This window comes from Dreissena polymorpha, chromosome 2 (assembly GCF_020536995.1).
Source record: "Dreissena polymorpha isolate Duluth1 chromosome 2, UMN_Dpol_1.0, whole genome shotgun sequence".
NCBI classification, from domain to species: domain Eukaryota; kingdom Metazoa; phylum Mollusca; class Bivalvia; order Myida; family Dreissenidae; genus Dreissena; species Dreissena polymorpha.
The window spans coordinates 87108336-87133020 of record NC_068356.1 but is presented as its reverse complement, the minus strand read 5'-3'; the positions used below and the strand labels follow the sequence as shown (position 1 = coordinate 87133020).

The 24685-nt window shown below is 35.7% G+C and overlaps 1 protein-coding gene across 1 annotated transcript; it reads right to left on the bottom strand.

Moving 5' to 3' along the window:
• Positions 1-609: 609 nt before the first annotated feature.
• Positions 610-22592, bottom strand: LOC127867944 (bone morphogenetic protein 2-like). The gene is made up of 5 exons (XM_052409463.1): positions 21026-22592; positions 7157-7308; positions 6182-6341; positions 4250-4414; positions 610-3150 (listed from the first exon to the last, which is right to left on the bottom strand). The coding sequence occupies exons 1-5, from the start codon at positions 21342-21344 to the stop codon at positions 2531-2533; spliced, it is 1416 nt and encodes a 471-aa protein (XP_052265423.1). The 5' UTR covers positions 21345-22592; the 3' UTR covers positions 610-2530.
• Between the last annotated feature and the right edge of the window lie 2093 nt (positions 22593-24685).

Genomic DNA, 24685 nt, shown 5'->3' with positions numbered 1-24685 from the left:
AATGTCTATGTTTTATAGATATCCTTTTTGCGAAGATCTACAATCAGATAGATCGAGTATTTAGATTAACCGAAAAGAACCTGAAATTGTTGTCTGATTTTTGTTTTTGTACTGACATCGTATTCAGGTGGTAACATATCTGTAGCAGCAGGTATAAGAATAATAACATTCCAACGATTAGATTATTGGTGACAACATAAAATCGGTAAGGCATTTGTTTGGATCGAACATTTGCGGATACCGCATATTTTGTTTATGCAAGAAATTAGTTGTATGCTCATTGTACACGAGAAATTGTCACGTCTAGTAGGTACAATAATTAGCGCCATATGAAACGCACAAAACGAAAGTGTCTAGCTACATTCAAATCATGTTAACAGTGTGTTGTAGGTGTTCACCTCAAGTAGTCTTAGTAATTTTAATGTGTACTATTTTGATAAACATAAAATACACTTGTTCATCATTATTTATTAGTTCAGTTTAAATGTAGATAATACAGCACATTAGTAACGTGCGTTCAATATGTTAAAATATATAATAGGACTGTGATAGGTGGTCCGATAATACTCAGAGAAAATGCCCTAAAAAAGTAAATATAAAACACGTGGAGAAGATTTGTCACTTTATTCACATATAACAACATTTTCGTCAGCAGTTACCATGTGAACCATGGCTAAATTACAACATGAACCTTTTTACTTTTGTTCAGAATTTAAATGAAATGTAGAGCAATTACATAACAAAAACAAAGGAGGACATATATGTCAGTGTGTGCAGTGAGTTTCTAAAGAGACATATTCACCATTCTACATATGAAGCTTTTCAGATTAAGGTATATGGACCAAACAGTTCATGTATTATTACATGAAAACAATATGAATGAACAGAATAAAACATTATATCTCCAAGATTCCACATAAGACAAAAGTCTCGGATACTCGGTCATTCCAGCATGTGTTTGTGTGCATTTCATTCTTACAGCATAAATTCGATAGGCATGTTGATAAAAAAAAGCTCCAGAAATATGGTTAATTATGATATACTTTCGCGTCAAAAAGCTCTATAATTGTGTTTTATTTGAGATAAATAACACAATAAGTATATCATAGTTCTATATAAAATTGCTTAGCTCTTGTTTGTAAATTCGTGAATGTTGGACAACACTTGGATTTTTTTTCCATTTTCATTTGACGATATTAGCTTCCTTGAAGAAAGATAAATTTAATTGAACATTGTATATGTAATTATCACATCTTAGGGAAAAACCGACATAAAACCAATAAAAGAACGTATATAGTCAATCAAATTGACATACGGTTATCGACTATACAATATGTCATTGTTATGTTCGATCATGAGCGATTAATTTTGCAACAATTTGTTACAATTTAAACATTACTAGTCCCTTTTGTAATCTTTTTCACGGCGATTCAATTGACTTTTGCATATTGTATTAACATAACCCGACTGTGCTAAACCATATGAAATTGCATTGGCTTATTTAGGAACGGACGATTATGTAATTATAATGTATACGTATGTTGTGGTACTATATAGGACTGTGCACGATTATTTATGATATATTCAAACTAAATATTTCCAAAGCACTGGTTCTATGTACAACAAGACTTGCAATTTATTTTCTATAGTTGTTGATCACTTCTTTCACAAAATTAAGCATATAAGCACGCTTTTGACTGTCATCACATATAGAGTACATACATATTTACAAATAAGCTTAAAGCAACAACGTTGCACACTTATCATATTATATTATACCCTATTACCATTTTCAAAAATCTGCAGAGTACGTCAAATCTTTATAAAAATGGGGTTTTAATTAAATTTAACGTATTAATTTTGCCCTTCTTTTTGTCTTAAAGATTCCTGTCGTATATATTGGCTTCTCGGGCTAATGTTTACATTCAAAAACATAATCAAACGATACTAGTATACGAAGGCCTTTCAAGTAGTTGTCTATGTCATGTGTTGGTTTCTTTATCATCCTACAGATGCATATACAGAACCTTAAATGCAGTATTGGTTTTAACTCAGATACACAATCCAAACTGCTCAAATAGGGTTAAGGTTACCAACGTCTTCAAATTAAACACAATGCTTCCGATAGCCTATATTGTCAGCACCTTTTGTCTGTGGAGATTACTATCATAAAACAGAGACTTGTTTCAAACATTTACCACGCGTAACATAATGACATCTTTGCACATCATACTCTCGTAGTGTAATTTACGTCACGCATCTACCCATGTTTATTTTTGCCATTGAGCCAATCGATGACACCCAATTTTCACAATGTCGCCAACTCGTTTGTCAATCGGAAGGTACCCGTGACCGTTCTTTGGGAAAATTTTAGTGAAAAATAAACCCACTGCTTTGTCGGTCATTTCAATTTCACACATTGCTTTCACATTACGATTTAGCAATGATGCAAACAAAATATGTACTGGCTTTTTTCAAAGAACATATATATGCAAGAGAAACATTTTAGTTAAGTCAGGTTTAGCAATAATCAGTGGCACCCACAACTAGCCGCAACCATGTCGTCGTATTGTTTTAAGATCACATTTTCAGCGTCATCGAAATATAATAAGCTAATGGAATAGAGTTTGTTCGGAACGCAACACGGCGTGTTGACGTTCTTGCCAACACGTAACGCGTGCACTATACTTTGCACCGTCGCATGATTTGTTGGACGCTGGCTCTGTCCTAAGGGAAACTCACATGGTCCCTTGCAATGGTATGCGTTGTACCCTTTAGGGGATATTATCCAGCCTGCCCAGCCAATCTCGTCGAAATCTACGTACATCTGACGTCGGTTGCAAGACCGCCGACGCTGCTTGCCGTAACGAGTAGCGTCTCGTCTGTCTTTGATATTGTTATTTTCGTCCTTAGCCCGTTTTGTTCGTGTTTTATGTTTTGTTGAGACCACGCTCCTTCGGCGTCTGGAACTGTTGAATGATTCTGGCGTTTCGTTTGTGCGCATAAAAAATGGGTGACCGTATTCTTCTCGATCTTTTTCGTTCAAAAACTTTATTGCGTTTTGAAGACCGGCATTGTCGTAGTTGTAGCCAAGTTTGCGCTGGTATTTCTTCTCCAATCGTTTAATATCCCTAGTGATTTCTTTGTATTCTGAAAGCAAAATCAGGCTAGTAATAAAGATCTTTGATTTAAACTTATAATGATGTGTCTATCAAACCTTAAGAACATTAACAACCGTATACTGTTAATGTAATCATCATGTCTGATCCAAATAACCCGTAGCATTGGACCAAATTATTTTATAGTGGAAGAAGTAGCAATATTTGATGTATTGATCCATTGAAACTATTCATGACTTCTGCAACACAAACTGATCGACGCCAAAGTCCTTTGTTCAAATTTCTTTGTCTGTAGCCATTGCTGAGAAAGTGTGATCCTTTACTTTGAAAAGTAAGCTTCATTAATTACAAAACTGAGACATCCATTCGGGCTTAATTGCTTACGCGTGATCTTGTATAACAAAGACGGTCTAAAGTATTTACTGAACTGCGTATGTTGAACTGCCACAAATCTCGAAGACTAGACCTTTCTTAGCTTTCGACGCCATCTAATGTGTTTCAAGCAGTTTCTGTTAGATTTTGGATTTACGGAATTAAACGTCATAAAACAAGCTAACGTTTTTGACAATATGATTAGGTATATTATATTTGGCTCTTAGAATGTACATTGGTTCATAAAAAGCAGAATATATATTAAGCAATTATAAGTCTTTTTGTTATGACGTAAACGGCAAGACACAAAGTTAGCAGAAGGCTAATGATTAGTGTCAGGTCTTGCTTTCGCCTTCTAAAATTAAAAAAGATATTTCCAATTTTATAATGTCTGGGGGCATTAAAAGGTCCTGTAAATAGCTCTTTTATGAACGGAATGCGGCGCATCAAGATTATTTTTACAACAGTGCAGAAGTCGTGATATACACTTAAACAACAGACAGATAGTGGTCAATGATAGCATTTTTGAATAGTTACATCTCCCAAGATGCTGTAGTTTTCAAACAAATACATCGCAACTTTGTATTGTAAATGCAAATAAAGTTTCATTTTAACGAGTCGACACTTTTTGTCGATGTTGAAATTATTTAAGCATGTACATTTAACACAATTACCTCGTTTAATCTGGACAGCTGTATATCAAATTAAGGATTACCATTTTAACCGAACCTATATGTTCCGTAAACAATTCGACTTACCTTGGTCGTCTGGCGATATGTAATGAGGAGTCCTATGGCGGCCATCGTTTGTGTACACGACCAGTATAGGCTGCTTGGTGTCGTGGTGGGACTTTCTTTGAGCAAACCTCACCTCGTCCTCGCCCAACTCATTACCATTGAGCGTCTGAGAGATTACGAGGAAACCTGCAATAAACTTACTATTATTGTGCCTCCAAAAAGCGTCTGAGATATCAAATGGACACCTGCAGTAAACTCGATATTTTTGTACCTACATGGAGCTTTTGTGATTTAATTTTTTATCCATTAGTACATCGTAGTACAAATTTAAACTATGAAACCATTTTCAAAAGGGCACTTTTGATTAACATTCAATTGTGAACATATTATTCATAAGTGTTCATTTGTTTTGAACTAAACTTTAAGCCGTAAAATACAGTGAGTTAGGTTATTCATTAAATCAGGGTCCTGATCTGTATGAAGTGTCTGAAATGAATGACAACGTCACTGACATGGTAAATTGTATCAGGTGAATATATTTAACCTAATAGCTTCAAACGAGTACTTGTGCACAGACATACGGGATTGTGCACGAAGTGAGTTTAGTTCGCACATACGAATGTCATAATGCAACTTGACAGTTCTTATACGTATTCGTAAGAATATAATATCAACGGGAAAATATGTATGTAAATTGGAATAAATTGATCATACGGGTTATTCATGAAAACTACCCTGAAATGGCGAGGCATCCATTACAAAGACGTCTTATATTACCCTGGTTGGTCGTGAAACAGACTGACCTGTCATCAAACGTTTCTGGTCCGGTTCAAGTTATATACTTTTATTAGTAGCAGTTTAATAGCTGGTAATAGTTTCAAATGATTTGACGCCATTTTAACATCATTTTGAAGCTAAGTATTTTTTGTCTCGAAACAAAGGAAGCACTGCTGAGCTTATATTGAATCATCCACACATAGAGACAGTTGGGGGGTTTTTTCAGTGGTTTATTGAATTATGCCTTTGTCTAGACATTAACCGATATATCCGTAAAGTATTGTTCCATTACTTGATATAAATGATGTTCAAGTTGTAAGCAGTCAAAGTAGTCAAAGAATATACCCCACCCACCAAAAAAGAGAATACATTAATTTGTCATTACTTTCATATTTTCTATAAAAGCAAAAGCCCAATTAGTAAAGCCCGACAAAGTTATTAACTTTTTGGATCATATTGCAAGGGGACAATGTTGCATAACATACATTTCGGTAGCCTCAAACCTGAAATGATCTATTCACAAACGCCGTTTGACCGCCTGCTATACACCTAACTCGTAGAAAATAATTATTTGCAATTGTTCATAATAAAAATCGTTTTAATTGTATCACTGTATTACGGTTGCATAGAGGTGATATTCACTCCTATTTTTTAAATTTCACTCCTCGTTTTTCTATCTCGTTCCCACGACATACTAATTCGTGGTAACGACTTAGTTACTCGTGGTAACGAGTTAGCTATGTTGTGGGAACGACTTACTAAGTCAAGGGAACGAAATAGAAAAAAAGGAGGAGTGCAAAACTAAATAAAAGAGGAGGGCAATCAAACAAAAGAGAGATGCAGTTAATAAAGGAGGGTGCATTAAACAAAAGAGGACAGAATTTAGCTAACTCGATGGAACGACTTACTTACTCGTGGAAACGAGTTAGCTAGGTCGTGGGAACGACTTACCTTGTCGAGGTAACGAGTTAGCGATGTCGTGGAAACGACTTATTAAGTCGAGGGACCCAGATTGAAAAAGAGGATTTAAAACTAAAAAATGATGAAATGGAAATGCAGTAAATAAAAGAGTGGTGCATAAAACAATTTACTGCAGAGCTTTTTGTTTTCATTGCACCTTCTAAATTAGTTGTTCACTCTTCTTTTTCTATCTCGTTCCCTCGATTATGCACATACCATGGTTGATTCTTGTTCCCGCTGCCCATTCACGCACCGAGCGTGTCACGTTGAATATGACCCAGCCACGCGCATGCGTACTGACACGTTTGTGATCAACCAATAGGCGACCGTTATCGGAAAACATGTTGTCTGGGTCTAAAACTTGAAAAACTTTTATCTGAAAAGGATATACACATACATTGTAAACGATGGCATACAAAATTATTAATTAATCCTTGTTAAAAAATAATCCACGCATAATACTATAATCGCACTCCACTTGTGAATTCCAACATTTTATCGCATTGTTTAAATAATTACATGATACATATAGACGTCTTTGTGGACAAACGCAAGGTAGCCTTAAAATGCTCTTGTAGAATATTTTTAATCGTGTACATATTAATACGCATTTGCATTTGAATATGCATTTGAAACGAATTTGCTGGAATGGGTAGAGTCCAGCGCTTAACATTTATGATTTGAAGATTAGGTTAAATTTTCTGGCGATTGGATGGTTACGCAACGAAGTTCAACACTCAAATGCATGGTCTCGAAAGCATTTTCTATAATTTATAAGGAATAGTGTACTGAGATCTTTGTTGTATTTTTCTCTAAACTCCGTAAAAGTTTATTCAAACGTATGGAAAATTTGAATCATATGAAAGTATGATGTTTAATTGTGTCTTGTTCTGACAAAATTGGGCTTCGTGCATGTGCGTCAAGTGTCTTCATAGATCAATCAGGGACGCCACTTTCCGTTTTTATGGTACTTTTAGTTTCAAGGAAGTCCCTCCTTACCAAAAATCAAGTTTAGGCGGAAAGTGTCGTCCCTGATTAGCCTGTGCGGACTGCACAAGCTAATCTGGGATGACACTTTACGCACATGCATTAAGTCCCGTTTTCTCAGAACAAGGTTCAATTTATGATTCATGGCATTGATAAACGAATTTTCTGCTCATCACTCAGAGTAATGAAAGAGTGTGCCCTCACCTCAATTAAGTGAGACAGCCGGCCATGCGGCGCGGTATGGCGTGAATGGTTTGACTTCGGTGACATCCGGAACACGTGGAATTCCGATTCTAGAAGGTTCTCGGTTTCGTGCATTGACACGTTGTAAAAGAAGTGCTGTGCGTTCTTGTAGGCTGAAATGAGTAACAATAATGTAGTTTAGTCTAGACGTTAATCAATCGATAACCTAACAGATACAAATGAATTTCGTGCGTAAACATCGGCGCCCTGTGGCGTTAATGGCTCAAAACCCTATTTCAAACTAGAAATTAATGTCTACGTTATGATAGATTACTGTTGTTGAAACACTGAGTCATTTATTTGATACCGATTGTTTTATTCTTGTTTCGTTCCAGCATTATCATTGCAAGATACCGGAAGTCATATCAATTTCTTTTGAAGGAATTGTTCAGACAAAAACTGTAAGAAAAATCTTGACATAATAATTGGATGCCGAGAGGTCGACCAATGTTCTATTCGAGTATATTTCAATAAGATTGTCTTATAGTAAGAACATGAGTGTTATTAAACTTTTTATATTAAAACTTGGTAGGAATGGAAGTGAAGATATTGTTTCAGCAAATATTAATGGTAAGATTTCATTATGTGTCACAATAGCATCATACTGATTTATATTAATAACAATTTCTCTTATGATGGCGATATAACAATTTAATGATAATTTATTCCAAGTGCTACAAGTTTAATCTTTCCAATGACCTTCAACGGAATGATTCTCGTATTTTTTTTACATTTGTACAACTCATCTCTTCAAAATATATCAGATTTGATCTTGCTATTGACATTGTGCTATTGACACTACTATCACTACTTAAGTCGACAATTTCATCTCCAGCAGCGCATCTTTAACAATATCATCTAAGCCTATATACTCAGAACACATGCTTCACATGAATATTATAAAGTCTGATTTCAGACGCGAAATCTGTAAATCCTTTTTTGCCAGCGGAGTGAGAAGCTCTCTACAAATCTCAAGGGCTCTCGAAATAATTCTTTTATAGGACGGTATTATGTAAATTGGCAAATAAATTTGATTATTACCCCCATGTGCGCCTATTGTCATTGGGGTATATTAACACCTGCGACTCATTCTCGCCGCTTATGATACCCGATACTGAAAGCTTAGGCATTCTTCTTGATAGCAATAAAACAGATGCATGCTACTTGACGTCTCAAGCCGTTTGCTTTAGAATTACGATGACTTAATTATCGACTTCTACTTGTTTCGTGTCGTTGCCTATTACCGCATCTTCGCTATCAACGCCAAATTAAAGTCTTTGCTTAATATGGAGCTTAGACAATGGTTTGAAGTTAAGATAAACGGTGCCGATACTTTTCACCTCGTTATCGGCGCAAATCTTTTGACGAGATAGCATGGCTTTCTGTTCGCTATTTTTTTTTTGACAATCCTGAAAGTTTGTCACCATCGATTGATATAGTACTTCGCGTGTTTGACATTTTTACATGTCAGGATAATCGGCAAGGATCTAATGAATGTTTGTTTATCGATCTGATTTCCCCTCATCTTCGCTTTGGTATAATTTCTTTACTCAGATGTGCTTTTTTGTTCTGAGCGGACAATAGTTTTCACCGCTTCCGCACTTCCGTCTATACCTATTTCGGGCATTCATTTATATAAAATATGAATATGCTTGAAAAACTTTATGTTGGAATATCAATACAATCTGTGACATGCTTTTCTAAATATTACAACACTGTCATTAAGTAGTATCCTTCGTAATCGGTGGGAAAAAATTCCCCATTGTCACCATTGTATGTCCAGTTATTTCACCATTGTCACCATTGTATGTCCAGTTATTTCACCATTGTCACCATTGTATGTCCAGTTATTTCACCATTGTCACCATTGTATGTCCAGTTATTTCACCATTGTCACCATTGTATGTCCAGTTATTTCACCATTGTCACCATTGTATGTCCAGTTATTTTACCATTGTCACCATTGTATGTCCAGTTATTTCACCATTGTCACCATTGTATGTCCAGTTATTTCCCCATTGTCACCATTGTATGTCCAGTTATTTCACCATTGTCACCATTGTATGTCCAGTTATTTCACCATTGTCACCATTGTATGTCCAGTTATTTTACCATTGTCACCATTGTATGTCCAGTTATTTCACCATTGTCACCATTGTATGTCCAGTTATTTCCCCATTGTCACCATTGTATGTCCAGTTATTTCCCCATTGTCACCATTGTATGTCCAGTTATTTCCCCATTGTCACCATTGTATGTCCAGTTATTTCCCCATTGTCACCATTGTATGTCCAGTTATTTCACCATTGTCACCATTGTATGTCCAGTTATTTCCCCATTGTCACCATTGTATGTCCAGTTATTTCCCCATTGTCACCATTGTATGTCCAGTTATTTCACGGATACAAACGGATATTAAAGTGTACTTAAAATAAATTGGCCCCAGTTAATTTATTTCTAGTTAAACCCTCTAAAACGCATGCGCAGAAAAAATATGTTTTTTTTTGCGTGTTCTATTTATACAAATGTTTTGAGTTAAATTCGAGTCAACTGAGTACATAAGAACCCTCAATTTAAAAATCCCAATTATTTGTTTGTCAATTTATTATACTTTCGTTTTTGATATTCAAACTTAAATGTAGCTATGGTAGCTAATTGTGTACTAAAGTTCGATGAAATCTTTGATATAAGTTAAAAATTAACAAAACACTGTTACATCTTTAAAAGATGTTAAGATTTATTTGGAGTTTTGGTTTAAGTACTCGACAGTTAATATAACTAAACAACGTTGAATATAAAAAAGATGAGTGACAAACATTATCTCGCATTTAAAAGCAAACAAATACAAAACATACAACTTATTTTAGCAAAAAATACGGTATTTCTCTAATGTTTGTACATGTTTATTTTTTTACAATATTTTACAGATGACCACGATGAAATTAATGTTGCGTTTCGTAAGGTATTTATACAGGATACAATTCGCTAACTTACATGAGTCAGTAAGTTAACATGTACATGAACACGCAATAACTATTTTGTTAAGTGCCGATACCTCTGTAAAAGGGTATAAACAATAGTGATACGCGTTTGCAGACTTCATTAACCGAAGGACAAACGTATCACAAGTACACTGTTATTATTAATGTCATTAAAACAAATGAATATCAATGACTGTTTACTTCATATGACAGAATAAATCGCTCACCATTGTCGGCACAAAGGGGTGGGGTGGGACATTTGCGTAGAGATTTTGACATGCATTGTCTGTCGACAGACTGTCACACTAGTTGAAAACAAAAGTACCGATAACAATCTTACTACACCACACTTCCTTTGCATTCAGGTTTTCAATTTCCCGTTTTCTTGTGACAAACAAGACGCCCTCTAGTTTGATCGAGATTAAAGTAGTGCATTTACCTCACCCGCTTTTGAGCATTTTGTTCTATGGCGTTGTGGGGTTCAGTCTGATGATAATATTGATTCTGTTATGATAAATCGGTCTTTCAAAAGATTTGAAAAGTGACTTAACTGGTTTGTTTGTAGTCAGTGATTCCTTATTAGCTAAATTTGGCTAATAATGTGACAGCATTGACGGGCTGGGTATACATGATTTATTGATTAGCATGAGAAATATTTAAACCCCTGTGGCATTCGGTTACGGTATGCCCTATTCCAACGTATATTAAAACTATGCACTGTAGCGAAATATCCATACGTTTCATAAATATTTATGGGATTTTGTGGAGGGGTACATTTTCCGTTTTCAATGAAAATTTTCTTTTTTGATTAAAAAATATAATATAAATATAGCTAAATAGGGTTTGGGGTTGAAATCATCAATTCCACCTTCTTACTGGTTCAACCAACCTAAAGTTATGTAAGATGGACTATTTGGGTGGAAACCTCGATGCATCATTGTTGTGCAATTAAATACTATTTAACATACGCCCTTAACGTAAATAAACATGCCAATATTGCTCTCAAAGTGCATTCTCATTGTTCATTACACGAAACATGAGCGCCCATTTAACACCGAAAATATGTCATTAGAATCGTTTAAATGTTATATTATATTACGCATGCTTCTTAATGTATTCATGCATATGAAGGGATAGTGTTACTGATGTACATTTTTTGGAAATACGTTTCATGAAATTTGTCCGATTACCCAGGTTATGCTACCTGTAATTAACAAGGGAAAAAGTAAGCAGAAACCGGGTGGTCGTTCATTTTACTAGATCCCAATCAGTCCTATCCAATTCTCATTAATACGGTTTAATATAGGAACATGCTTTAATCTGATATATTTAAAGTTCCAAAGGTACTAATATCTACTCTCACATAGCATTGAAAATCTCTGACTTCAACATTCTTTATTTGGAACAATCTGGCATTGTTACGTTTGTTTTTCTGTGTTTTGTTTTCGGGGGGGGGGGGGGGGGGGGCTAAGTATAACCTTTATTCCTTTATTTTAAAGTTTTACCCTAGGTTTGTGAATTGCAGAAAATTGATATTTTGATAATCATTTTTTAAGAGGATACCATTATAATAAGCTGTTACACACTATAAGAAACGGCCATAAACGTAATAATGAAAGAAAACTGGTCTTCTATATTCAAATCATGTTATGTGTTTACATTTCCTCAGCAAACAAAACAATTTATAAAATTAAAAGCTTTTCGTTCAACGCATTGAACCAATTTTTAATTCTATACAAACCGGGGTAACAAAATCGCAACAGGTGTTTTGAAGGAAAGGAGGATCTACGTACAGATGTTCATCTCCGATTTCGATCCGTGCTTTATATTGAGAGTCACACTTGGACATCTTTTTTTTTCAATAATTGTTATGATTCGTAGTGTATCACGTAATGGCGGTGTTGATTTTAAATTTCTCGCCGTTTTTAATACAACTAGCAGATCTCAATATGAAGTGACACTTTTGTTTGTTTACTTATTAATCTCGCGATTGCATTACGGCACATCTTCCTAACATTACCGGCAATGTAAGACGCCGTGGGACAGCATATATTGGAAGTATCAACAACATTTTCCGTTTTCATAATCATTGAAATAACGACGCTTTATTGCGGACCTGTTACACTAGGGCCATTCTTATTCTCACGAAGTTTAGTTTATTTCGATGAAAAGCCGCGAATTTTATAAAGGTCTTATGTAAATGAAATACATAAATAGTTATTTCTTTCACGTGTACTCTGTCAACAAGAGGCTACACCGGGTAAGGTCACACTTGACACTTGAAATGTTCCACAGGTGGCTTGCAAGGCGAGGCTCTGTGGCCATGTGTGTTTATGGCCCAAACTGGATTACGTCGAAGATTGGTATAATCCCCGTTATTTAGTATTAAACACGGTTTGAGTGGCGAATCCACTGGACTGGTTGTTTCGTTTTCATGAGGGAAAATTTATAAAACTAAGTCACAACACTTGTAGTCAAATCCGCTGCTTTGGACGTATTTTCGTGGAGGGCCTAGACAAATGCTTCTATAAACAAGTTTTTTTATTAATTTACTTCATGAGACCTGCTGCTTGACAACAAGTGAGTTTTCGGACGAGTCTTGCGACGTTATTTGGATAAGATTTATTTCAATTGAATGAAAATGCTTTAAACAAACCCAACCTTCAGGACATTTTAAAATAATTTATTAAAATATTTTTGCTTTGCTTTAAAATTAAAGTATTCCGACCCGAAAATACTTAACTTTCTTTTAAATCATAACCATAAGTTATGGTCGAACAAAAAGTAAAAAAGCTATAAAAAAAATTGGCACACAAGTTACAACCTTATAAAATGAGTCTCTTACACCTTATAGTTTGTAAAATGTAAAGGGTAGCTTAAATAGGTGATATTATCATCTTTACCTGGTGTAGGTGGCCTTTCAGTCTTGAAATAGGTATAAGTATACAATTTTAAATTCTTTCATTTCTTTCATCCCATATTTTTCTCTTCTTGGATGCTCAGCATTCACAAAAGAGATGATCCTGCAGTATATCAATCATCATACATTATTTGGTCTCTCAGAATCGCAGTGTGAAGATGAAATAATTTGCAAATGTAGGTTATCTTCAGAAGTCTTGGATTTTCCATAGAGTATTTGTGTATGTCTTCTAATTAAAAAAAGACGGGTAAACCACCCGGCCGGAATGCATTTACCAAAAAGAAGTGTGTTCCTAAAGTCCAACGTTTTGGGACCACCAAGAAGCCGATTTATTATAAGTCTGGTGTCTAAATACAAACTAGAGGTTTAATGTGTTTCATTAAATAGTGTGTTAGTTTAATCCTATTTTTTTTAGCTCGATTGCATCGAAAGCCTCGGGCGTATAGAAACGCTCTCGAGTCCGTTTCCTGGGCCTATAACCAGTACTTGGTGTATTTGGGGAAGATTTTGAGAACGCTCCCCGAGCGTGGATCGAACCCATGACCTCCCGATCGCTAGGCGGACACAATATCCATAACGCTTATGCGAAATTAAATATTGTGTTGCATGACATGTGTCTACATTTATTTAAATAGAAAGTACGTATGGTTTGACACCATGGCAAAGATGTTTGACTCTTTCACTGCATATTTTTATGAGGTTCAATTTGTTTTGGCGCAAATTGTATCATTGGTCTTTTATATATATCTTGTGTTTTGGTTATTTGACTAAATATACAATATTGACTCCTTCCTATTCCATAAAGTAATGGCTTAATAACAGATCAATTCAAATGCGCCGTACATTTCAAATAGAGAAGTTAGTAATTCTGCAAACGGGCCGTGTTCTGTGAATAAGGGGTTTAATGCATGTGCATCAGGGACGACACTTTCCGCCTAAAATTGATTTTTGATAAGAAGAGACTTTCTTGAAACGCTAAATATCATAAAAGCGGGAAGTGTCGTCCCTGGTTAGTCTGAGCTAACTGCACATGTTAATCTGGGACGACACTTTACGCACATGCATTAAACCCCTTTTTTCACAGAGCACGGCCCAACTTTTATAAATTCGTTTACCTCCAGCAACTCAACGCGGTAGTACGCAGACTCGATCGCTGTTCACGTTTGAAATGACTTCGTCCCCTTGTTTTGCAAAGCCAAAACGTATGACAAAGGGATACATTTGTTCCACACCGGTTTCATTTAGGTCAAAAGACTTCGAAACAGCATGACATCAAAGTGAATTAATTGTGTCATTTCAATCACTGTAATTTTCTCCCTTGCAAAATCCCTAAAAGGGCAAACGGGGTTTGTAAGAGTAATTGATTCCCTATTGGGGTAATTGCTTTATGCAAAATAAGTCGAGTTCAAATCCAAGTTGTGGTGGTGTTACATAACGCGCTTTAATGTTTTATTTCTGAAGTTGCGTTCGCGTGAAAACGATACTTTACAATTATTCTGGTAACCGTTGCACGCGTTCTCTTTGAAATCATACTACAGTTTAGATAAATATTTGAATTTTGAGCAATAATAATACATTCCGTCACAGCTATAGAAGTGAATTGTTCAAGAGCCAATGCAACTGGATAACAGCATTGTATGATATAAATGACACATGCAAATTTTATGATTGGGCAGAGAAAATGGGACGTGTATTAAATTGTCTTCGATTTGACACAGATAGTGTTCCGTGTAACACTACAACTGTATTTTGCTTTATAAACCACGTTTTAGCGTAAAACTACAGATTTATATAAAATATTATTTAGTAGATAAAATAGCTTCAAGCTCAGACATTGACAGATTTTATTACTTTTACAACAGTATCTACAGTCTTAAGGTGTTTGTTTCATAACGAGCTTTTTTGAAACTCTATGAACATGAGTAAAAGTTTAGTAAACCTGTTAACTTTGCTACAGCTCTTAACGTATGTAATAGAAGTCGAGCACCTTTTCCGAAAAAAAAACACTCTTCATACCTATAATTCACTTCAGGTAGGTATACATGTATTATTTACATCATTTACGGTAATGTTTTGGTTTATGGTGACTTGTGAATTCTCTGCCCTCCTTTCGACCTCTGGACATTTTACATTCTTTAAACCGATATCAAGCATGCATTTGATGATATCTCTCGACAGAAGCAATACGTTTTCCACCGTTACTAATGATATTGCAATGACGCTTCTTAAAGGGGCCTTTTCACAGATTTTGGCATTTTTAAACTTATTCATTAAATGCTTTATATTGATAAATGTAAACATTGGATCGTAAAAGCTCCAGTAAAAAATCAAGAAATAAATTAAAAAAAGGAAAAGAACATTGCTCGGAGCAGGTTTCGAACCAGTGACCCCTGGAGTCCTGCCAGAGTCCTGAAGTAAAAACGCTCTAGCCTACTGAGCTATTCCGCCGAGTACACATTCTAGACGTATGTTATACCTTATATAAGCAATCTTCGTAGTTTCACAAAATTTAACGACAAAAACAGAACTCTCCAAATTATTCAATCGTTTCGCGTTGCAACGCTTTATAATTTTTAGGTTTTAAAATCGTCAAAAGATGCATATAATGGCTATATTAGAGCATGGTTAATGTTCAGTATTACTGTTTCCTCACAAATATCATAACTAAAACGAAAACTTACGAATCTGAAACAACTTTTTTCAATTTTGTCAATTTACCAAAGCGTGAAAAGATCCCTTTAACGCATATTCGACGTTATTCATCACGAGTCGAACAGACCTCGTTGCAACTGAAATTATTTACGGTAGTTGTTTTCTTGTAATTCGCCAATTATCTCGCGGTGAAACATAATACTGTTATAAGAAAATAACTTATGTCATGATGAGAAAGAGTTTTACATTTTGGCAAAAATAGTGAAATGAGGCATTTATTAATTTGAATATTTTGTCATAAAATGGGAATAGTTCACATCACAGAATGGCCATGTGTGATGAAATACAAAATTATATAATATACTGCGATTGTGATATTAATCAGAAAACTGAATAGTGTTAATACAAAAAATGGTTAACTGGTAGCAATAATTAGTTAGCCGTCAAACTATGAACTCGGTAACAAATCATCTTTATTTAATAAAATACAGTTGAAATAAAATACCTTCGTAATATAGATTTGAACATGAAGTATGCCCAGTCGTAATTAGAACCCGATGATAAAGACTCCAGTTTATTTTTAAATGAAACATACAATACAGTTATGCTGTTATACTAAAATACTGTTTCAAACGGCGCATAAATCAAACTTAACAAACAATTAAATACGTTTAAACGTGCAATCCATTAAATCGCATCGACCATTAAGTTAAAATTTATTATTAACGCATATTTGTCGAAACCTACTGACGTATCGTTGCAATATTTCATCTGCACGCTTGTAAGTGAAACGCTTTTCTCTATTGAGAAACCCATCTCGTTTGAAATAGCGATGCAATGCACTGGGAAGTGAGCGTATAAGTGAAGTCAATTAAAAACGCATTTCAAGTCGAGATTTCCCCAATGAAAAACTCATAATCATAACAGAAACGACACTGTTTCTAATTGAAAAGATCATTATTTAATGCATCTGATTTGAAAACCACTCAGAAATTATGCGAATTGAATGTGTCTTAGAACATACCACTCTTAGGTGTTATTTTAATCATTCAAGAATAAATCATTCTGTAGTAGTACTGCAATTTGGTTTTGGTTTATCGTTTCTTTTCTGTACTTGAATGTTTAAATGCTTTCTTATTTAAATGACTCCTACATCATTCATTAAAGAACTATTGTGCTTTAATTGTGTCCGTTGATCAATAGGAGAATATTTGTTGATTTCTATATGTTCCCTAGTCAACACTTCATGTTTCCACTGGCAAACTAGCGAAGCCTTACTTTTGCTTTATTCACAAACTAGTAACGTATTTATTTTATCGTATTCACAAATTACATGTAGAAATGCATTTATTTTGCCTTATTAACCCATTTATGCCTAGCGTCCTGAAAAAAGGACATTGCAAACAGCGTAGACCCAGATGAGACGCCGCATGATGCGGCGTCTCATCAGGGTCTGCGCTGTTTGCTTAAAGGAATTTCTGTAAGAATTATTCTAAATATAGAAATAACTATACTAGACATCCCTAATTTTGGAAATACATTGATCCAATTTAGAAGGATGGGAGAGTCCACTGGGCATAAATGGGTTAACAAACTAGTCACGCGTCAGATTTCATTTGCAATGTTATTTATTACAATATATTCAACACTTAAAATACTTTCAGATAGTACTTGTTCTTGCTGTCCGTGCTTTTAAGAATTAATAAATATCATGGCATGTAGCTATATTTTAAACGATCTGTTGTTTGTATAGACAGTACTCAGTTTGTGTAACATTTAACGAAAGCATTCCCATTATTTTACTTGTACTGGCAATATAATCCCTTGTACAGCCAATGTCTGTAATGGGATGCGTTTTCAATTCATTTCACATAACTGTTTCCTTATTTTGTGCGTAAAAACTGCAGGTTTCACACAAAAAAACGCAATAACAAAACTATAGTACAAAACAGCCCATTGAAAGCAATTTCCAAGTCATTGAGCGTCTAATTGACATTGAAATATAATAAATAAAGTCGAGATCAATAGACGCTTGAAAAGCGCAGTCAAACTTTAAAAAGAGATAGTGATCGGGTCCTGACACAAAATACGCCGGTGTTTAAACTTTCGATTCCCGATTGTGAGTTTTTTAAAGGGACTTACTCATCTGAATTCCTAGTTGTCAGACATACCACGAATTTTACACACAAAAATAAAGCATTGTGGAATGACCGACGTAAATATTCTGCAAACACAATATACAAGCATACAGAGAGGTCACCGATTCTTGAAATAAAGGCAGTTGAAAAATGAGCCAAGCAATCCCTAATTTAGAAGGATTTGTGCTCATTCGCTTTTATAAACACCTTTGAAATAGTATTAATTAATTTGTTATTATCAAACTTTAAATTGCAATCATATTTGTGTTCGTATAGTGTACTTTCCTTGTTTTGTTATTGTTTATTATGCGACACAAATTTTTATAATCTTCAAACGTGATCAATGTGCGCATGTACCCCTTTAAGATATCACATTTCTGCACACGGCGACCGAATCGAGAGTTCAACTGTCGTAAAGTCATCCTACAATAACCGGTAATTAGAAATGCACAAATTATAGGATCGACCTCCATCTATTTGTCAGGCCGAGATTTGTGGCGGAGATATCTGTAAATGTATCACTTTCATCGGCCCCTTTCCTTTCACGGTTCTTGGACGAATGGTAAACGAACAATGTGTTGATGTTTGGGGTCCTTCATACCGACGCGGACGTTTCAGCCAAATGTGGAATGTTTATACATACATATTACTTTGCTCCTTGTATAACCTTTTATAATGTTCGTTCCATTTGGATCATCATCATGACAAACACAACCGTCTTAAGCACCTCCATCATCATTATCTAGTCACCGCACCATCATCTTCGGCTCATAATCGTCATCATTATGATCATTATCTCCATTATCATTATTCTCAATATGAGCATGAGCTTCAAAATCATAAATACGTCAGTAGGCTATGATGCCTACACCAGTGCATCTATAATGGGTACACTTTACCCGCGTCATGCGAAAATGGATCTTATGCCATATGTGGCCAGGGTCGCTCTAGAGTCCCTGCGCATCCCGCAGTCTGGTCAAGAGCTGGTCAAGAGCTTCCCTTTCCAGTTAACGAGGCCTCGAAACGTTATGTAAACTCTTGAAAAAATCTTGTCAATAATGCCACTATGTATTCATTCATTCTTTGAGGAATGTGAAACAGTGCCAGATTAACATTTTGTGTAGAGAGATATCAGCAAACTTCTTAACATATACATCGTCAGCATCTGCGACCTTTCATTCACGTTTATTCACATTTTATGCGGTTGGTTTTTAGGATATAAATTAATTTTGGGCTATTGCTAATGTGAAATTAATAAACAAGTTTATATAGCTTATTTACAATGTATTTAAATAAATCTTTAAAAATGCACATCAATCGCTAATGCATTCAATATTCTTAATAAATTACACGAAGTTATGGCTTCTTCAAGTGGGCACATGTCTCAGCTATCGGTTTGCAGATATTTTAATTACACTGATGAAGTCCTTAACACAAAAGTCTTCATCCTCAACAAATATATTTTCGAATAGATATTTTATTTGGTACAAATTGGCATATTAATTTAAGAGAAGTCAAAACGCTGTCCAAAATTTACGTTAAAACAAATGACAAATTGCAATAGTATGACATTTTCTCGAAATGTTCTTGAAAGATCTATCTAAGAACAAAACATATACAGTAAGTCATAAACATCAGCAGTAGTTTTGCCAGTTGCGTTAAACCAGTTATTCGAATGCCAAAATGTCGAGCAGTTCAATTTACCTCGCACGTTACGTTCATACCGATTCAACAAGTTATGATAATATTGTGTCATTAACCCGAGTCGTGTTCTGAGAAAACTGGGCATATTGCATGTACGTAAATTGTCGTCCAGATTTGCCTGTGCAGTCCGTTCAGGCTAATCAGGGACGACACTTTCCGCTTTTTATGATATTTTCTATTTAAAGAACGTCTCTTCTTAGCAAAAATCTTGTTAAGGCGGAAAGTGTCGTCCCTGATTAGCCTGAGCTGACTGCACAGTCTAATCTTGGACGATACTTTACGCACATGCATTATGCCCAGTTTTCTCAAAACGCGACTCAAGCCTATTAAGGTGCAGTATATGGGCCTCGCTCTGGGTAAACAGGGCTTAATGCATGTGTGAAAAGTGTCATCCCAGAATAGCCTAGGCAGTCCACACAGGTTAATTAGGGACGCAACTTTCCGCCTACCCTGGATTTTCGCTTAGGAAATACTTATTTAAAAAAATATACACGCGGACAGGGTCGCCCCATATTAGCCTGTGCGGACTAAACATGCTAATCCTTAATAACTTTTTACGCCCACGATTTAACACCAGTTTTCCGAGAACGATGCTCGTATTATCATTCATAACTATAAAAAAAATATTTTGCCATACTAAACAGTTAAAGTGTAAAGGCTTGTAGAGTTTTTATTTTAGTGTCCGATTTAATCAGTGAGTACAATCCCGGGCTACTACATAATTTCGCACATTGGTGCAAAAAGCACCATGTGATATAAAAATTAAATGACACATGGTACCTTCTTGCACAAATGGGGCGAAATAACGCCAAAAAACATAAATCCCTTAGCGTGAAAACAAACGCTTCATACGTGAAGCGCCAAACGCGTTCGTGCCTTTGTTGTACATTTTCTTTGACTAAATCAGAGTATAACGTGGACGTTTGTTTTCAGATTTGACATATAAAGGTTGAAGCGTAGTTGAAATTGTCATCCATACATGAAAGTCTTTTTAAAGATAGTTAAAATATTTCAAATTCAAAGGCGCGTGGTAAACATGGGGTTTAAGTGGGGATTAGGTTGAACTCTATAAGGATAATTGGAAATGTTCAATAGTTCGAAGGTCACTATCATACATGTGTTGGAATCTGCAACAATGCATCCTATATGAGACGAACCTTTATGGAGGGGAAGTGAAGCTGTTTTAACGGTTAAACCTTCCCACTCAGAAGCCAAGTGAACATTGCTGTAAGTAACCAGCATAAATACAGAACAGCCTGCGCTTTACTCTTTTATGCTTTTTTCTGCTCATCCGTATCAAAGGTTTCGAAATAAAGCCTTTTAACCTCGAATAAAATAGAAGAAAAGTCTTTAATTGAATTGATTTTCGAAGGGATTACACATGTCAAAATGCGTACCTGAGCGAGAAAGAGTGAGACGGTTTATTTATTCTTACCTCTATCAGGAAAGCTGACCACGGTAGACGCGTTATATGGGCCGTCCTTTTTAATTAATCCACCGGCGTCAGTAATGTCGTTAAATAATTCCAACATAAACTGCGGAGGAGTGGCGCCCACGTTATTCTGCGGCGCGTGCTCGATCCCAAACACCTTCGAGAGACGCTCAATAGCCTCCGTTTCTTCCACAGCCCCCTTCGGACCCTTTTTCCGCTTCCCGTCCACCGCGCGGATAGTTAAACAGAAAACCGTTAATAAATAGCACAAACTTAACACAGAAAATCCTGACTCTCCGCCAATGGTCCTTAAAATCCGCATGGTTTATTTTTGACACTAAAACAATCGTCGTTTATTTTGTACCGTTCTCAATAGAATGGGTAAAACTCCACTCAGTCGGGATCCATTCTCTTACTCTTAAACAATCGCTTCTTTTTAGCGCTAAATCGATAAATTTTGTAACCGATCTCCTAATATTTATATAAAGTTTAAGTGATAATTTATTTCAAAAGCTCGTAACTCTCATTTTGGTTACACACAAGTGGCGTTGTTTTTCACAAATCTCCTTTATTACCGTATTTAGCGAACGTTTTCAAACAGTATGCATGAGTATTAATTACCCAATTAAATAAAACATTAAATGTTCTGTAATGAGCTATGGTTAATACACCGTTGCCAAATGACCGAACTTCAAGATTTCATACGAAACAAATTATAACATTCTCAGCTTAAATATGAACCACCTGCTTAATATCCAGCCTATTATATAAATTATGCGTCACCACGAATCGGCACTATAACATATAACAAGCAATCCGTGAAAATTATAATAAAAAAGTCCAATAAATTCCTTCAAATATTCATTTATTTCCAAACACCACTCGCGTATAGAACACAGATATAGGCGCCAATCGACTCAAGCGTTCATATAATTTCGCTGTTTTCATTTGCGAGGAGCAAACCATGATTTTCTTCGATTTTACGTACGGTATCCTTGCTCTGGGTTTTGCGTTGAAATCTTCGCGCACTAAGGATAGCGGCGTTAACGTTTCGTTGAAATTGTTTGAAATAATATTTTGTAATAAATTCACAGGTTAATCATCTTTAACGGGAAAAATATGTTTATTCTACCATGATCTCATGCGAAGATTTCTGACTGACACACGAGTTAAAACATCCTCATATCAACTTGAGCGAAAAAAATACACTATTGTTTGTCAAAACCGGTTCATTCTTCGAGCCTCAAAATACAAACAAGCATGTCTCATAATCGATTATTGACAGTATTTACGAATGATAAGTTTGTCATCATCAAATCGCGAGATTAACAACGTTTGACACACACTTATCTCATGTGTGATTGTTTACTCTCAACAAAGCGACATAAAGCGTGGAACGCGCCTATGCGGCCTTAAATCCATAGCTGGGACCCCTTCTTCGTTGGGAAGCGTCTTAAAGTCGACAAAAAGAGATAACCATCTGAAGTTACAAATCTCCATACAAAACACACTCCAGTCCCATCCATAACCACTCGGGTGTCTTAGCCAACAAAAAGAGATATAATTTTATGGACTGATCATTAACTTTCACACAAAAGAGCAACTACTGATGTAGCTAACCCTCGCTGATTTGTCAGAAGGCAACGGATAAATCGTTAATGCAATACCGCTAAAGATATCATTATTGTGCGATAACAGAAATATAAAAATTAATAGAATAAATAATGCATGTCATTTTGTTACGCCTCTAAAAAGTTCGTCTAATATATGCAGCATAGCTTGTGTTCACATCGAATTCAACAAACCAATATCGAAGCTCTGTGATAGAGTGGCGCTTAAATCGCAGTATAAAATTGTTTAAGTCGATGATGATTGTGCGTTCTTAATGAATCGCGAACACCCCTTTATTCGATTTACTTTTCACACACCTGTGACAAATGAAATCCCCCCTGTTGACACCAAACCGGTCCGCTTGCTTCTCGATTCTCAAAAACGTGAGAGAGGCATGGACTGAGCACAGGTGGCTCTCTGAGGCGGTGATTGATTTATCTGTTGGTTATTTGGACGATTCGTTAAATTCATAAATCTTCCAAAATTTCGAGGAAGTTATCATTCAACATTAGGCGGCGTGTGAACCTACTTTTTAGTAAATGAAATGTAATGGGTATTACAATACATGTATACGTCATTGATTGGCACCCTAGATATGATAAGTGGTCATTTGTTCAAGACTTAGTACGTAGCAAGACTGTGTGTCACCTTCCGCCATGAATTACAACTTACCATGCGAAACACACGACGCGTAAGTCCGCTAACTAACTTTGACAGTTCTAGCATATTCATAGTATATTGTCCGTACTTTTGACATATATGAACAACACACAATTACATGTGCCTCACACATACAATTACAACTTACTCTAACGATCTGCTATGTTTTACATGTTTAATGAATATTAATTTGACTTGTTTCGTACCATATTTAATTGTGTCTTGTTCTGAGAAAACTGGGCTTAATTCATGTGCTTTAAGTGTCGTCCCAGATTAGCCTGTGCAGTCCGCACAGGCTAATCAAGGACGACACTTTCCGCTTAAACTTGATTTTCGGTAAGAAGGGACTTCCTCCAAACTAAAAATACCATTAGAGCGGAAAGTGTCGTCCCTGATTAGCCTGTGCGGACTGCAAAGGCTAATCTGTGACGACACTTTACGCACATGAATTAAACCCAGTTTTCTCAGAACAAAACACATATTTACTTGCGTTAAGAAATCCAAAGTGCTCTTACACACATTATTTGTTATAACTCTCATTCCAAAGCAGATGGTATTCTTTTACTTATTGGCTTAATACAATAATGCGAGCAGAGAGAAATATCATTTTAATTGGACCTGAAGCAAGTAATAATTTGTACTTTGCCCAGATCCAAACGTTTAGATACACGAAAGTCAACACGTCTTCCTAATATTGTCGGTGAGTTGACAATAGCCCCCTCTTGACAGATTCTTGAAATGTTTGTATTCTGCGGTGTACAATACTGACAAATAAAGAATAATCAAAACAGAACCTATAATGGACGACACCGGATACTCGCTACAAATCCGTAACATCTTGAAATGTTTTAAGGGTATGCGGCCTTCCATAGGTGCTGTCGTTTGCATGGACGTAGCTTCATTAATCGTGTTGAGATATATAAGAGAACATACTTGATATTAAATCCGATGAAAGGAATTTGTTCCTTGTTTTAACATTTTCCGGTCAAAAAATGTTCAAAAAGAAGAAAAAAAAGAAAAGAAATAAAAAATACATTCATAAATGATGTTTAATCGTGAGTCTACGTTGATTAGCATCACAGTGACAACATTTCACGAGTTCACGATGCACACATTGCAATTTGAAGCTTAATGGAAAACGTTTCCCCACTGAAGACGTGAACGAAATCTGATGAGTGTGACTAGTGATGAGTTAAAGGGTTTTCTATCAAATATTGTTAATATAACCGATTATTTTCCTTTAATAGTATCGAAAACCTTTATTTAGTGTTTGCACCTTTTTGCAGACACTTTGGATCATCATGTCCTATAAATATTTACCAGCCAAAATGATCTTGCTTGAAGTGCTCCATTAGGTGGTGGACATGGTGTCCGTCTAGTGACCGGGATGTC

Bases quoted from the DNA above. Each gene is read 5' to 3' on its own strand.
- LOC127867944 (XM_052409463.1), bottom strand. From the start codon at position 21,344: ATGCGGATTTTAAGGACCATTGGCGGAGAGTCAGGATTTTCTGTGTTA. The intron at 4,415-6,181 runs GTATGTGCATAA...AGTTTATTGCAG, and splicing joins GGGAACAAGAATCAACCATG to GTTTCCTCGTAATCTCTCAG. The intron at 3,151-4,249 runs GTAAGTCGAATT...TTTTGCTTTCAG, and splicing joins CATATCGCCAGACGACCAAG to AATACAAAGAAATCACTAGG.